Source organism: Trichomycterus rosablanca, chromosome 5 (genome assembly GCF_030014385.1).
Source record: "Trichomycterus rosablanca isolate fTriRos1 chromosome 5, fTriRos1.hap1, whole genome shotgun sequence".
Lineage (NCBI taxonomy): Eukaryota > Metazoa > Chordata > Actinopteri > Siluriformes > Trichomycteridae > Trichomycterus > Trichomycterus rosablanca.
Window position 1 is genome coordinate 52561819 of NC_085992.1, and position 17491 is coordinate 52579309.

The following is a 17491-nucleotide window of genomic DNA, read 5'->3' on the forward strand; positions in this document are numbered from 1 at the left end:
ATAATGGCGGTTTAACGTTCTGAGAACGACACATCGGCCCTCTACCGTTACTGGGCGTGGACTACTGGGATTGTCTGTCTGGGATTAATGTTTATATTTTATTCACCAGAGTAAAGAAGATCAAAATAAAATTCCATCCACTATATTCATTCCTGCATCCGGATCAGACACAGCAGCGCTGCTGGAGGTTTTAAACACCTCTCTGTCACTGCTGGACTGAGAATATACCAATAAACCAAATATATCCAGCCGACAGCGCCCCGTGAGCAGCGTCCTGTGCCCACTGATGAAGGTCTAGAAGATGAGCGACTCAAACAGCAGCAATAGATGAGCGATCGTCTCTGACTTTACATCTACAAGGTGGACCGACTAGGTAGGAGTGTCTAATAGAGTGGACAGTGAGTGGACACGGTGTTTAAAAACTCCAGCAGCGCTGCTGTGTCTGATCCACTCGTACCAGCACAACACACACTAACACACCACCACCATGTCAGTGTCACTGCAGTGCTGAGAATCATCCACCACCTAAATAATACCTGCTCTGTGGGGGTCCTGTGGGGGTCCTGACCATTGAAGAACAGCATGAAAGGGGGTAACAAAGCATGTAGAGAAACAGATGGACTACAGTCAGTAACTGTAGAACTACAAAGTGCTTCTAATATGGTAAGTGGAGCTGACCGAACCCATCAGCATGAGTGCAGGACATGAACGCGTGCACACAGCGTTCACCTGTCAGAAACCTTTATTTTTTATAAAGTTATAAAGCTGTTCATTCATTTTTCACACAGATCCGGGATTTTAACACATTTAAACCAGCACTGAGTGACGAGGTTTCAATAAGGATGCACAATTGTAGGATTTTAAATGGTCACGCTTCTTAATTAATATTCTCGGCTCGGTGGGTAGCACTGTCTCCTCACAGCAAGAAGGTCCTGGGTTCTATCCCCAGGCAGGGCGGTCCGGATCCCTTCTGTGCGGAGTTTGCATGTTCTCCCCGTGTCTGTGTGGGTTTCCTCCAGTAGCTCCGGTTTCCTCCTACAATACAAAAAAACATGGTCAGGTTAACTGGAGACACTGAATTGCCCTGTATGTGAATGTGTGTGTGTGTGTGCCCTGCGATGGTCTGGCAACCCGTCCAGGGTGTTACTGTGTACCTTGCGCCCATTGAAAAGCTGGGATAGGCTCCAGCACCTTCCGCGACCCTGATTGGATAAGCGGATAAGAAAGTGAACGAAGTACTGTATTATGTGAATAAGCTTGGAGGTTGTACTATCATGAAGCCACCAGGGGGCGCCACTAACCCCGCTCACTCAGCCCGGTCAAAAGCAACAAGCGCGGGTCGTTACAATGTAGTGCACTAAGTAGTGTGTAGGGAATAGGGAGCATGGTGCTATTTCCGACACTCCCTTTTATATAAAAGTCCTCTTTCGAGAACACTGAATAACGCCTTGCTATTATAATAAATAACTCTAGATGTTTTAAATTCACGAACACATATGTTGTTGGTGTATTTACTTTAAAACGTATTCATATAAAGTCGCTGTTTTGTCGACGTTGTGTTTGTAATCTCTATTTTAATAAACTATAATAATTAAGATCAGGCAGTGCTGTGGACACCTAACTGTTTGGGGTCTTTCTGCACGTTTCTTCCCGGTGTTGCTGACTGACCTTAACATGGCTGTGTGTGTGAGTGCTCTGTAGTGCTAGTGAGTGTTGAACAGGAATGGACATCGCTGTGAGGCGGTGATCATGTCGGTTAATCGGTGTGTGTACCTGCTGTCCCGCTCACGCTTACAGCGCGGATGTGCGGGACTCGTCTCACACCCTCCTGATGCTGCCGGGCTGAGGAGCTCCGGACTGTGGGGACACAGACCAGCTCTGATGAAATCTCCTGTCAGGTTGAGATCATCAGAAGGGCAGTGGAAGGCTCCGGACACGTCGCTGTTCGTACCGCTGGTGGTGAAGGGTGACCGAGCTGAAGATGGTGCGGTGGGAGCGGAGCTGACGCGGCCGCTGGATAAAAGTAAACCTGCATCACTCATACACTTATAATTCATTATAAATCCATCAAATAAATCATCAGCATCAGAGGTGGAGAAATAAATCATTAATACATCAGGCTGATCGATACATCCTTAATATGATATCACCAGGTGTTGGTGTTTATGAGGTGTTGGTGTTTATCACCAGGTGTTGGTGTTTATCACCAGGTGTTGGTGTTTATGAGGTGTTGGTGTTTATGAGGTGTTGGTGTTTATCACCAGGTGTTGGGGTTTGAGGTGTTGGTGTTTATGAGGTGTTGGTGTTTATTTTTACATTTACATTTTCAGCATTTAGCAGAGGCTCTTATCCAGAGCGACTTACAGAAGTGCTTCTATAGTGAACATTTCATTTCTCAAGTTTAGGAAAACAACAGTCAAAGAACACAACTCTGCTAAAACCTGTTAAAACCAAAGTGCTGCTTTTTTTTTTAAATGGAAAAGAATGGAACAAAATGTTAGTAAATAAGTACAAGTCAGCCTAAGTGTTTAGTAAAAAGGTGATGAAGGTTTTTAATCGTTTTTTAAAGACAGCGAGAGACTCAGATGTTCGGACAGACAGAGGAAGTTCGTTCCACCATTTGGGCGCTAGAACAGAGAAGAGCCTTGATGCTTGTCTTCCTTTAGTCCTGGGTGGAGGCTCAAGTCGAGCTAGACTAGAGGCTCGGAGGTTGCGTGGTACAGAGCGGGGTTTGATTAGGCCACGAAGGTAGCTTGGGGCTGGTCCATTTTTGGCTTTGTAGGCGAGCGTCAGTGTTTTAAACTGAATGCGTGCAGCTACAGGAAGCCAGTGAAGAGAACGCAGCAGTGGGGTGATGTGGCAGCAGTGGGGTGATGATGTGGCAGCAGTGGGGTGATGTGGCAGTGTTTGGGCTGGTTAAAAACCAGACGTGCAGCTGCATTTTGAATTAGCTGTAAGGGTTTAATCGTGGACATGGGAGCTCCAGCCAGAAGGGAGTTGCAGTAGTCCAACCGTGTGATTACAAGTGATTGCACCAGAATCTGGGTAGCTTCCCTGGAGAGAAATGGACGAATCTTCCTGATGTTGTACAAGAGGAACCGGCATGATCTTGTCATGTTGGCTATATAAGGAGAGAAGGTCAGCTGGTTATCAAGGACAACACCAAGACTTCTTGCCTTATCAGATGGTCTGATCTGGGAGTCATCCAGAGAAATGACTAGGTCCTGGGTTGGAGACTGATCTCCAGGAATGAGCAACATCTCTGTCTTACTGGGATTAAGTTTTAGATGATGAGCCGACATCCATTGTGAGATATCTTGCAGACATGCTGAGATGCGAGCTGAGACTTGTGTGTCTGAAGGAGGAAATGATAGAATGAGCTGAGTGTCATCTGCATAGGAGTGGTAGGAGAAGCCATGGGAGGCTATGACCTTGCCCAGAGAGCGGGTGTAGATAGAGAAAAGAAGTGGGCCAAGTACAGAGCCCTGAGGAACACCGGTTGAGAGAGTGCATGGTGGAGATATGGATCCCCTCCATGACACTTGGTAGGAGCGCCCTTCCAGGTAGGAGGCCATCCATTGCCATGCTGAACCTGTTACTCCAAGGTTGGAGAGAGTGGTCAGGAGAATGCTGTGATTCACTGTGTCGAAGGCTGCAGTGAGGTCAAGAAGAATAAGGACAGATGACAGTTTGGCTGCTTTGGCTGCACAAGTTTATCACCAGGTGTTGGGGTTTGAGGTGTTGGTGTTTATGAGGTGTTGGTGTTTATGAGGTGTTGGTGTTTATCACCAGGTGTTGGGGTTTGAGGTGTTGGTGTTTATGAGGTGTTGGTGTTTATGAGATGTTGGTGTTTATCACCAGGTGTTGGGGTTTGAGGTGTTGGTGTTTATGAGGTGTTGGTGTTTATCACCAGGTGTTGGTGTTTATCACCAGGTGTTGGGGTTTATGAGGTGTTGGGGTTTATGAGGTGTTGGTGTTTATCACCAGGTGTTGGGGTTTATGAGGTGTTGGTGTTTATCACCAGGTGTTGGTGTTTATCACCAGGTGTTGGGGTTTATGAGGTGTTGGTGTTTATCACCAGGTGTTGGTGTTTATGAGGTGTTGGTGTTTATCACCAGGTGTTGGTGTTTATCACCAGGTGTTGGGGTTTATGAGGTGTTGGTGTTTATCACCAGGTGTTGGTGTTTATCACCAGGTGTTGGTGTTTATCACCAGGTGTTGGGGTTTATGAGGTGTTGGGGTTTATCACCAGGTGTTGGTGTTTATCACCAGGTGTTGGTGTTTATGAGGTGTTGGTGTTTATCACCAGGTGTTGGTGTTTATGAGGTGTTGGTGAATTGAGGTGTTGGGGTTTCAGTATTGTGAGAACTGTCAGCTATCAGTGTTTGTATTATTGTGAGTATTAAGGTGTCAGTATATACTGTAAGTATTCAGTAGTTTATCAGTATTTAGTTCATGTTTGTAGGTCGATGGTGTTTAAATACCACAGTAACACCAAAACACCTGTTAATGTTTTATTTTACTATTATAAACCTTAACTGAAGCCTCATGTTGATTAAAGTCTTATTGTACAACTTTAAATGTAATGGGTTTAATTAAAAGGGTTAAGGTTAGTTAGGTTTAAGGTTTAGGCCTGGGTTATTGTTGGGTTAGAGTTAAGGTTGAAGAGAGAGGGTTTCGGGTTAGGTTTAAAGTTAGGATTAAGGTTAGAGTTAGATTAAGGTTGGGTTATTGGTGAGTTAGTAATAAGTAAGTAATAAGTTTGTAATAAATGAATTTTTCTTGATGTAAAATAGATCTGAGGTTTGGAGCTGCTTTATTTTATTCTGTTTGTTGTGTCTCAGGTGAACTTCTGAAGGTTCTGAACAGATTTTATAAGAGGAAGGAGATGCAGAAACTCGCTGCTGATCAGGGACTGGATGGTACGTCTCTAATTTACTTATTATAACTTTATAGTTACCAGGGTCTTTCAAAATCACCTTTTTATCTTTATTTATTAAGAATTATAAACACAAACTCTGTCACTTTTCTACATCGTCCCCTCTGATGCATTTTTCCAGCGTCATGTCGACTTTTTAACGCCATCAGTAATAAAAGTTTGTGGTTGAGCTCGTAGCCACTGATGCAACAGAACAGAATCAAACAGAACAGAATCAAACAGAACAGAATCAAACAGAACAGAATCAAACAGAATCAAACAGAACAGAATCAAACAGAATCAAATCGAACAGAACAGAATCAAACAGAACAGAACGGAATCAAACAGAACAGAATCAAACAGAATCAAACAGAATCAAACAGAACAGAATCAAACAGAACAGAACAGAATCAAACAGAACAGAATCAAACAGAACAGAATCAAACAGAATCAAACAGAACAGAACAGAATCAAACAGAACAGAATCAAACAGAATCAAACAGAACAGAACAGAATCAAACAGAACAGAACAGAATCAAACAGAACAGAACGGAATCAAACAGAACAGAATCAAACAGAACAGAACAGAATCAAACAGAACAGAACAGAATCAAACAGAACAGAACAGAATCAAACAGAACAGAACAGAATCGAACAGAACAGAATCAAACAGAACAGAACAGAATCAAACAGAACAGAATCGAACAGAATCAAATCGAACAGAACAGAATCAAACAGAACAGAACAGAATCAAACAGAACAGAATCAAACAGAACAGAACAGAATCAAACAGAACAGAACAGAATCGAACAGAACAGAATCAAACAGAACAGAACAGAATCGAACAGAACAGAATCAAACAGAATCAAATCGAACAGAACAGAATCAAACAGAACAGAACAGAATCAAACAGAACAGAATCAAACAGAACAGAACAGAATCAAACAGAACAGAATCGAACAGAACTGAGCCAATCAAGAAAGGTGGAGATCAGATGGAGCTAAATGAGGACAGAATTAAACAGAACAGAACAGAATCAAACAGAACAGAATCAAACAGAATCAGAACAGAATCAAACAGAACAGAATCAAACAGAATCAAACAGAATCAGAACAGAATCAAACAGAACAGAATCAAACAGAATCAAACAGAACAGAATCGAACAGAATCAAACAGAATCAGAACAGAACTGAACCAATCAAGAAAGGTGGAGATCAGATGGAGCTAAATGAGGACAGAATTAAACCGAACAGAACAGAACAGATACGAGTGATTCCTCCTCCTCCACCCTCAGCACTTATAACCACAATAACACGTGAGGAAACGTTCTGAAGATCCTCGTATCTGATCACACTCCCACTTTTACTGATAATATAGAAACAACTTTGAAAACGTCGTTCGACAGAATGTTTAAATCAAAACGTCTCGTTCTCGTGATGAACGTTCGTGTGAGTTATTATTTCCCCATGAGCTGGATGCTCGGGTGTCCACATTCTTTTGGCTGTGTGTGTTTGTGTGAGAACCACCGCTAGTGCTGTGTGTTGCTCTGCAGCAGATAAAATCAGTCGCTAGTCTGCCGGGTGGGAAAAGACGGGACTAAAAAGTGGGCGGGGTCTTCAAAGCTGTGTAAGGACCCTGGTTAGTAGGCCAAGTGGAGGAACGTGGAGATCAGTGCGTGACTCTCCATGAGCGAGACCGACGGTCGGTGGAGCACGCATGTGTCGGAGGGAGGGCGTGTCAGGAAAATACACCCTCCTCGAACACCATCAGGGTCTGCAGCAGAGGGAGAGGAACCGGCTACGACTAAACTAGGATAAAAAGCAGTAGTATAACAGTGAATAATGTAATGCTGATGTTTTTGTACACCCTTCCCCCCCCCCCCAGCTCGTCTGTTCCATCAGGCCTTCATCAGTTTCCGTAAGTGTGTTCTGGAGATGAACTCGGTCAGCGCTGACCTGCACATCATCCTGAACGATATCTGCTGTGGAGCCGGTCAGTGCTGGTCATTTATTTATTTATTCAGACGCCTGGACGTTCAGACCGACTGACCGCTGCTCTCCCGGTTCTTACAGGTCACATCGATGATATTTTTCCCTACTTCATGAGGCACGCCAAGCACATCTTCCCCATGCTGGACTGTATGGACGACCTGCGTAAGATCAGCGACCTGCGTGTTCCAGCTAACTGGTACGTCTGAGTTTGGGACGGTTTCCATCATCCTAACAGTAACGGTGAGATGATGGAGGGTTTCTGGTGCAGGTACCCGGAGGCCAGAGCCATTCAGAGGAAGATTATATTCCACGCCGGACCCACGAACAGCGGCAAGACGTATCACGCCATCCAGAGGTACCTGGAGGCCAAGTCGGGGGTTTACTGTGGTCCTCTCAAGCTGCTCGCCCATGAGATCTTCGAGAAGAGTAACGGAGCAGTAAGTGTCCATCAGATTTTAAGGAAATTAAAGTAAATCGGCATCAAATATTTAGGGAATTTTAGATGTTCATGTTCAAGCGACTTACAGTTGTAGCTCATTACAGTGTAAGCAGTTAAGGGCCTTGCTCTGGGGCCCAACAGGGGTGACTTGGAGGTGGTGGGGCTTGAACTGGCAACTTTCTGTTTACTAAGGAATAGTGGGAGTCTAATGAGTAGAGCTTTGTGCTGTCAATCAAAAGGTTGTGGGTTCAAGTTCCACTACGACAGCTGCTTTTTGGTCCGGGTGTTTTTGGCCGTCCCAACATCAGCCTGTAAGCACTTGTTTATGTAAAGCTCACTCGACTGTGGACAGCATCAACGTTCCGGCATTTTAAAGCACATCTGAACACTCGGACACGTTTCCTCTTTGTCTTTCTTACAGACCTTGGTATTGAGACCGCTGTTCCATGTGGTGTTTAGGAGCAGTGTATATGGGCACAGAGATTTCCTCAGCTGGAGATCATGTCAATAAAAACTAAACAGGTTGTTGTTTGGAACCGGGGCGCAGAGGCAGCCACTGTACTGTTCCCTCGGAGCTGAGAGGGTTAAGGGCCTCGCACAAGGGCCCTCGTTTGTGTGTGTGTTCTAATTTCCGGCTGTATTTAGGGCGTGGCGTGTGACCTGGTGACGGGGGAGGAGCGATCCTTCGTGGACCTGGAGGGTCGACAGTCGGATCACGTGGCGTGTACCATCGAGATGTGCAGCGTCACGACTCCCTGTGAGTGGTAGTGATGTTCATGCTTCCTATTCAGGTGGTGTGTTAAACATGAGTGTGTGACGTTTATCTCTGTGTGTGTGTGTGTGTGTGTGTGTGTGTGTGTGTGTGTGTGTGTGTTCAGATGAAGTAGCGGTGATAGATGAGATCCAGATGATCAGAGACCCCTCCCGAGGATGGGCCTGGACCAGAGCTCTGCTGGGTGAGTGAACACTCAGAACATCTCAAAGTCAGAGTGCAGATCATTTAGATCTTTCACCGTCTACTGTACAAGATAATGTGAAAAGATTCAGGGAATCTGGAGAGATCTTAAACTAATACGGTTACGGTTCGGTCACATGGGCTTGAGGGTGCCATAGAAAACCGTCGTTACTGAACCCAGGCCGCCGCTGTATTAAGAAACACGACCTGAAACTCTATTCTATACAGAAACGCCTCAGAGTTCTCTGGGCCTGAGCTCATCTCAGATGGACCTGTGTGCCGTTCTAACCCAGCTTATTGCTCTGTATGTGTTCAGGTCTGTGTGCTGAGGAGATCCATGTGTGTGGAGAACCTGCAGCCATCAACATGATCACTGAGCTGATGTTCACCACCGGTGAGGAGGTGGAGGTGAGTCTGAGGGGGGGGGGGGTTCCCTCTGTCACACAGTTTAGGTTCTAGTTTTAACATCAGCCATAACATTAAAACCACCTCCTCGTTTCTACACACTGTCCATGTTATCAGCTCCACTTTGTAGTTCTACAATTACTGACTGTAGTCCATCTGTTTCTCTGCATGCTTTGTTACCCCCTTTCATGCTGTTCTTCAATGGTCAGGACCCCCACAGGACCCCCACAGAGCAGGTATTATTTAGGTGGTGGATGATTCTCAGCACTGCAGTGACACTGACATGGTGCTGGTGTGTTAGTGTGTGTTGTGCTGGTATGAGTGGATCAGACACAGCAGCGCTGCTGGAGTTTTTAAACACCTCACTGTCACTGCTGGACTGAGAATAGTCCACTGACCACAAATATCCAGCACAACAGCGCCCCGTGGGCAGCGTCCTGTGACCACTGATGAAGGTCTAGAAGATGAGCGACTCAAACAGCAGCAATAGATGAGCGATCGTCTCTGACTTTACATCTACAAGGTGGACCGACTAGGTAGGAGTGTCTAATAGAGTGGACAGTGAGTGGACACGGTGTTTAAAACCTCCAGCAGCGCTGCTGTGTCTGATCCACTCATACCAGCACAACACACACTAACACACCACCACCATGTCAGTGTCACTGCAGTGCTGAGAATCAGAACTACATGAAACCCCCTACAGAACCCCCTACATGAAAGGGGGTAACAAAGCATGTAGAGAAACAGTCAGTAATTGTAGAACTACAAAGTGCTTCTATATGGACAGTGAGTGTAGAAACGAGGAGGTGGTTTTAATGTTATTGGCTGATTGGTGTATTTGTACATCTATTATTTTTCCTCTTTAAGGTGCGTAACTATCAGAGACTGACTCCGTTCAGCGTGTCGGACCACGCGGTGGAGAACCTGGACAACCTGAAGCCCGGTGACTGCATCGTGTGCTTCAGTAAGAACGACATCTACTCAGTGAGCCGACAGATCGAGATCCGGGGTCTGGAATGTGCCGTTATTTACGGCAGCCTCCCTCCTGGTGAGAGTCCCAGAGTCTTATAATCCTGTAACATTAGAGCTCAGATAAACACCGACAGATTCTCTATACATATAATTCTATTTTCTGTAGGTCAGACTGTATAACCGCGTGTTTTGTTTTATATGACAGGAACCAAACTCGCTCAGGCTAAGAAGTTTAACGACCCGGAGGAATCCTGTAAGATCCTGGTGGCTACAGACGCGATAGGAATGGGTTTGAACCTGTTAGTACGTTTACATTTTCACACATTACAGATTAGATGATTAAGTACAGTGACGCCCTCTGCTGGCTGATGGATGGCGCTGCACACAGACGGGGGATGATAAAGATCATGCGTGCCTCTCGGTGCGCTATACAGATCTCTATATGAACCCACCTGGTGCAGGTGAAAAGAAGCGGTCGGTGCTGCACACGTGTCGGAGGGGGCGTGTGTTAGTCAGGAGTGGAGGTCTGCAGCAGTAGAGGGGAATCGGATATGACCAAATTGGGAGAATTTATTCTCACTGGTACCATGGGTCTGGTCAGGTTCTCCACCAGTACAGTTAGCCCTGTTCAGATGGAACTAGACTTGATTAAAAGTTTCTGCTGCTTGAGCGCCACCTGCTGTCTAATCAAGGCGGCGACCGACACAAGTGGTGGAGAAATCCAGAGAGCACAGCGTGTCTCCTCTAAAGCTCTTCAGGCTTCGTGTTGTGAAAAGAAGTGGCTGGACACACAGCTCAGTAAACGTGTGCTAGCTTTGGGGTTGTGCACGCATCAGGGAATGGGATATATCTAAACTGGGGAGGTTAACAGGTGCTCTACAGTGAAGATCATGAGAAAGTGTTTATGATAACAGTATGAGATGTGTTTGAATCCCCTGACCCGGGCGTGTGGAAGCCTGACCTCTGTGATGCTCTCCAGGAGCATCAGGGAATTGGGTATATCTATATAATCTATCCCCTGACCCGGGCGTGTGGAACCCTGACCTCTGTGATGCTCCCTCTGATCCAGGAGCATCAGGAGGATCATCTTTAACTCCCTGCTGAAGCCCAGCGTGAACGAGAAGGGAGAGAAGGAGCTGGACACCATCTCCACCTCTCAGGCTCTGCAGATCTCCGGCCGGGCGGGGCGCTTCAGCTCCATGTTTAAGGAGGGCGTGGTGACCACCATGCACCGGGACGACCTGCCCGTCCTCAAGGAGATCCTCAACAGACCTGTGGATCCTGTGGAGGTGAGAGGGACCACGCCCACGCGCCGTTTACTGCTCACGCCTCTGTAACCTCTGTCGTGATCTATTACAGATTAATAATAATAAATATGCAATAATACATGTATAAATAATAATTAAATAATAACAGCAACAATACAGAGTAAAAATTATAATAATAGTTTAATAAATACATAAACAACAATAAAAATAAATATATTAAATATAAAAATAAACAATAAACCAAAAATAATCGTAATAATAATAAATACACAATAAAACATGTAACAATTTAATTATAAATAATATTGAAATAATAATAACAATACAAAGAGTAAACAATAATAATAGTTTAATAAATACAAAAACAATAAAAATATTAAATATAAATTAACAAAAAATAATTGTAATAATAATAATATGAAAAATAATAATAAATAATACTAAAATGTAACAATAATATAATAAAAGTTTAATAAAAACAACAACAAAATTATAATAATAAAAGTAAATATAATAATAATAATAATAATAATGAAAAAATAATGATTAAAAGTAAAAATAATAATATAAAAATGTAATAAATAAATCAGAATAACAAAAATAAAATAATAATAATAATAATACAAAGTACTGTATAATATTAATAAAATTCATAAAAATAAATGTTTAATAAAAAACAATAATGATAATAGAATAGTAACGATGATAATCAATAAACAATAAATGAAATAAAACAACGATAAAATATTAATAAAAGTAAATATAATAATAATAATAATGGAGAAATAATGATAAAATAAATTAAAAACAATAATAATAGTTTAATAAATACAAAAACAACAACATTAAAAATAATAATATTAAATATAATGATAACAATAATGATTAACAATAAACAAAAAAATAATAAATATTATTAATAAAAATGATGATAAATAACAGTAAAATAATAATAATAATTAATAATTAAGTATTATAAAAATAATACATATAAAAATAAAAATAAATAATATGGAATAAAAACAATAAAAATACTACTACTAATAAAATATAGCAATATTAATATTTGTAATAATAAATGTAATAATAAAATAAGCAATTTCAAAATAATAAATATTATTATTATAAAAATAATAATACAAATAGTAATAACTACAACCCCTGGCAAAAATTATGGAATCACCACTCTTGGAAGATGTTCTTTCAATTGTTTAATTTTGTAGAAAAAAAATAAATCACAGACATGCCACAAAACTATCATTTCTCAAACTGTCAACCCTCTGGCATTAAGAAACAATAAAAAAAGAAACAAATATAATAGTTGTGGTCAGTCACAATTGCTTTTTTTTTAGATCAAGTAGAGGAAAAAAATATGGAATCACTCAAATCTGAGGAAAAAATTATGGAATCATTAGAAAACACTGCACCATTATTACTTTGTTGCACCACCTCTGGCTTTTATAATGGTTTAAACTCTCTGAGGCATGGAGTTAACTAATGACAAACAGTATTCTTCATCAATCTGCCTTCAACTGTCTCTTATTGCTGTTGCCAGATCAGCTTTGCAGGTTGGAACCTTGTCATTGACCATTTTCTTCAATTTCCACCAGAGATTTTCAAATGGATTGAGATCCGGACTATTTGCAGGCCATGCCATTGACATTATATGTTTTCTTGAAGGAAAGTTTTCACGTCCTTTGCCCTATGGCAAGATGCATTATCATCTTGAAAAATGAAGTCATCATCACCAAACATCCTTTCAACTGATGGAATAAGAAAAGCGTCCAAAATTTCAATGTGGACTTTGGCATTTATTGAAGACCATCTCCCCTGTGCCTTTACCCGACATGCAGGCCCATATCATCAACAACTGTGGAAATTAACATGTTTTCTTTAGGCAGTTATCTTCATAAATTTCATTGGACAGACACCAAACGAAAGTTCCAGCATCATCACCTTGCCCAATGCAGATTCGCGATTCATCACTGAAGATCACTTTTATCCAGTCACCCACAGTCCACGATTGCTTTTCTTTAGCCTACTTTAACCTTGTTCTTTTCTTTTTAGGTGTTAATGATGGCTTTTGTTTGGCTTTTCTGTATGTAAATCCCATTTCTTTTAGGTGATTTCTTACAGTTCAGTCACAGACATGGACTCCACTTTCCGGCCACTTGTTTCTCATTTGTTTTGTTGTGCATTTTCTGTTTTCAAGACATATTGCTTTAAGTTTTCTATGTTGATGCTTTGATGTCTTACTTGGTCTACCAGTATGCTTCCCTTTTACAACCTTCCCATTTTGTTTGTACTTGGTCCAGATTTTAAACACAGCTTACTGGGAACAACCAACATCTTTTGCGACATTCCACAATGATTTATCTTCTTGAAGGAGTTTTATAATCCTCTCATTTGTTTCAACTGACATATCTTGTGTTGGAACCATGATTCATGACAATCTGCTTTGTGCAACAGCTCTTCGAGGTGTAAGCACTCTTTTTAAACTGAAGAATAATTAGCAAATCTAATCTGCTGCAGATGTTTTGTTTTTAAACTGCAAATTACAGAGTGATTCCATAATTTTTTCCTCAGATTTGAGTGATTCCATATTTTTTTCCTCTACTTGATCTAAAAAAAGCAATTGTGACTGACCACAACTATTATATTTGTTTCTTTTTTTTTATTGTTTCTTAATACCAGAAGGTTGACATTTTGAAAAATGATAGTTTTGTGGCATGTCTGTGATTTTTTTTTTTTTCTACAAAATTAAACAATTGACAGAACATCTTCCAAGAGTGCTGATTCCATAATTTTTGCCAGGGGTTGTATTATAGTTGAATAAAAACAGCAATAAATAATTTAATAATAATAATAAATATAGTAATAGTAATGATAAAAATAATAACAGCAATATAAATAACACTGATAAAAATGATAATAATAATAATAATAATAATAATAATAATGTATATTTATAAAGCACCCTTTATGCAGCAGCAGTTCAAAAAAGAAAATCACAAACACAATCATTCAAATAAAAGATGAGATAAAGACTTTTGGGTTTTGCTGTTAGATAATTAAATGTATATCATTAATTATTTTATAATAAACTGTCTCCATGGTTCCAGACGGCGGGTCTTCACCCCACGGCCGAGCAGATCGAGATGTTCGCGTATCACCTTCCTGAAGCTTCACTCTCCAACCTCATCGTACGTACCCGGGGGTGAGGGGGTGGGGTACCTGAGGGCCGGGCGTGGCGTTCCTCACCCTGACCTGTCTCTCTGTCTGTGGTACAGGATATATTCGTCAGTCTCTCTCAGGTGGACGGTCTTTACTTCGTCTGTAACATCGACGACTTTAAGTTCCTGGCCGATATGATCCAGCACATCCCGCTGAACCTGCGCGCTCGCTACGTCTTCTGTACCGCGCCCATCAACAAGAAGCAGCCCTTCGTCTGCACCTCCTTCCTCAAGGTATCGGCACGGAGGAGCACTACCGGGAGTCACAACCTCCTTTATCCTGCACGATCTTATACTTATATCTCACACTGAATCACCAAAAGTTTGTGGACACCCTCCTCATTACTGAGTTTAGATGTTTAAGCCACACTTATTGCTAATGATTTTATAAAATCTGTCGTCTGACCTCAGTTTGATCACCTTTGGGATGAATTTTGGATGAACGCTGATTGATCAACCAGCCTCACAGAAGCTCTAAAAGGGCACAAATTCCCACACACACACTCCAACATCTTGTGAAGGACTAGAAAGCTGAATTGGGATGTTGATCAGATGTCCACATACTTTTGATTATACAGTAAATACAGCCGAGTACACAGGGTGTGGCAGGGCAGCACGTACCATGTAACGTGTGTGTGTGTGTGTGTACGTGTGTGTGTGTGCACGTGTGTGTGTGTGTGTGTGCGCGCGTGTGTGTGTACGTGTGTGTGTACGTGTGCGTGTGTGTGTACGTGTGTGTGTGTGCGTGTGTGTGTGTGTGCGCGTGTGTGTGTGTACGTGTGTGTGTGTGTGTGTGTGTGTACGTGTGTGTGTGTGTGTGTGCGCGCATGTGTGTGTGTGTGTGTGTGTGTGCAGTTCGCCAGGCAGTTCAGCAGGGACGAGCCCCTGACGTTCGGGTGGGTGTGCAGACACGTCAGCTGGCCGCTCCTCCCCCCCAAAAACATCAAGGACCTGGTTCACCTGGAGGCGGTGCATGACGTGCTGGATCTCTACCTCTGGTTAAGGTCAGTCTGCTCAACTCACATAACCCAACCAAACATAAACGAACAACACAGCTCGGGTTAGCTTACAGCTGATTGGTTAACCAGTTTATGGTCTCGTAATGGTGTACTGGTGTCCATCTGTTCAACTGGTGCTTCACCCTGAACACGTGTTTGGTTGGTTGGTTGGCTGTTTCAGTGGTCAGTTGGGTTGGTTGGTTGGTTGGTTGGTTGGTTAGTTCTTTAGTTAATTGGTTGGTTGATTGGTTGTTAAGTTGGTTGGTTGGTAAGTTGGTTGGTAAGTTGGTTGGTTGGTTGTTTCAGTGGTCAGTTGATTTGGTTGGTTGGTTTGTTAGTTGGTTGTTTGGTTTGTTGGTAAGTTGGTTGGTTTGTTAGTTGGTTTGGTTGTTAAGTTCACTGTTTCAGTGGTCAGTTGGTTTAATTGGTTGGTTTGTGGGTAAGTTGGTTGTTTGGTTGGTGAGTAGGCTGTTTCAGTGGTCAGTTGGTTGGGTGTGTTTGTTAGTTGTTTGGTTGGTTAGTTGTTTAGTTAGTTGGTTGGTTGTTTCGATTGTAAATCTTCTAATCTTACAAAATCTTCTTCCACTGCTCTGATCTGTGTGACGACGTTTAGTTCATGATTCTCTCCACCTCGACTTAAACCTCAGTACCAGCTGAACAGACCCGAAGCACAATGCTGCCACCACCACGCTTCACTGTGGGTGTGGTGGTGTTCTCTTTTCTTTGTGCTCATCACTCTGTAACACGTTTCCTCGCAGGATTTTATGACCTGATGAAGGTTGTTGTAGGATGTAGCCGAGCTTGGATGTTTTTCTTGCCACCGACCCCACAGTCCAGACAGATGAAAAATACAAGATATTCTCACATGTAGTACAAGCAGAACTCGTCACAAATTCCTGCAGCTCCTGTAATGTTGCTGAAGGCCTCTGGAGAGCGCCCCGGACCAGATTTCTTCTGGTCTTCATCGGTTCTGTAGCGACGTTGTTTTTAGTAACGTCATTTTCCTATAAGTACTCTAAACTATTGAGTAAATCTATAACAATACATTACCAGGCAGATGAATCGTTGGCTGTTGAATTCAGTTTTGTTTCCCTCTGAACTTTCTCCTCCAGCTATCGTTTCATGGACATGTTCCCCGACGCTAACCTCATCCGTGACATCCAGCAGGAGCTGGACGGCATCATCCAGGTCGGAGTGAGGAACATCACGCGCCTCATCCGTGCCTCCGAGTCCCAGACGGCCGCTTCGGGTTCTGCCGTCGAGGTTAAATCCCCACAGTCACAGTCGCTGATCCTGAGAAAAACCCGAGGCTCCAAATCCCAGACTAACGCCAGACAGGACGTGCGGGGCGGAGTCGGTTCTCTGGGCTCTCGACTGGTTCAGGAGGGTCTGCTGACCCCGGAGCTCCTGCAGCAGCTCCAGAGAGAGTGGACCAAGGAGCAGAACCACCACAGCACAGAGACTGTGAACAGGAAGAAGAAGAAGAAGTGAGACGGCAGCGTCTGACGTTTTCTACGTTTATATCCGTTCTTATTTCACTAACACATCAGATGTGATTATAAATAATAATGTGATTATAGATCTATATAAATATACTGTGAGGTTCCTTCACCATCGCTGGACTGTAGTGTGTGATGATGATGATGATGATGATGATGTGAGTGTGTGTGAGTGTAGAAGTGCTCGACCACGCTAAAGGATTTCAATAAAACACTCATTTTTTAAACGGGTGTCCATTCTTACTGTGTAACACTGAACCTGCCGGAGGGGATTCATCATAACCGCTGCAGTTACGCCCTCTACTGGCTGATCCATGGTGCAGCACAATGGAGATCGGCGTGTGTCTCTCCGTGCGCTATACAGATCTCCGTATAGACACTGGTGCAGGTGAAAAGAAGCGGTGAGTACTGCACACGTGTCAGAGGGGGCGTGTGTTAGTCACTCCTCGATCAGGAGTGGAGGTCAGCAGCAGCAGATAAAATACCATCAGGGAATCGGATACGACACTATTGGGAGGAAAATTGGGACAACAAAAACACTGAGGTGATTCAGTTACAAAAGACTCGGGTGATTCAGTAACACTCAGGCGATTTACTTATAAAAGTGATTCCTGAGTGATTCCTGAATTACTGAGGTGATTCATTAGCAAACCACTCGGGTGATTCAGTAACAATGTGGTGATTCGGTAAAACTCAGGTGATTCAGTTACAAAAGACTGAAGTGATTCAGTAACACTCAAGTGATTTATTTACAAAAGACTCAAGTGACTCAAAAGACTCAGGTGATTCAGTAACAAAAGACTCAGGTGATTC

The 17491-nt window shown here is 42.7% G+C and overlaps 1 protein-coding gene across 1 annotated transcript; it reads left to right on the top strand.

Moving 5' to 3' along the window:
• Positions 1-1713: 1713 nt before the first annotated feature.
• supv3l1 (SUV3-like helicase) lies at positions 1714-16905 on the top strand. Its single transcript, XM_062996335.1, has 15 exons — positions 1714-2023; positions 4845-4922; positions 6803-6910; positions 6991-7105; positions 7178-7346; positions 7994-8105; positions 8227-8304; positions 8620-8711; positions 9576-9756; positions 9886-9979; positions 10750-10969; positions 14071-14151; positions 14239-14415; positions 15037-15185; positions 16292-16905. Exons 1-15 carry the CDS (start codon positions 1750-1752, stop codon positions 16668-16670), a joined length of 2307 nt encoding a protein of 768 aa, XP_062852405.1. The 5' UTR covers positions 1714-1749; the 3' UTR covers positions 16671-16905.
• The last annotated feature ends 586 nt before the right edge of the window (positions 16906-17491 follow it).

Coding starts and splice junctions, on each gene's coding strand:
- supv3l1 (XM_062996335.1), top strand. CDS start 1,750: ATGTCGGTTAATCGGTGTGTGTACCTGCTGTCCCGCTCACGCTTACAG. Junction 7,347..7,993: donor TCGAGAAGAGTAACGGAGCA/GTAAGTGTCCAT, acceptor GGCTGTATTTAG/GGCGTGGCGTGTGACCTGGT. Junction 8,712..9,575: donor CCACCGGTGAGGAGGTGGAG/GTGAGTCTGAGG, acceptor TTCCTCTTTAAG/GTGCGTAACTATCAGAGACT.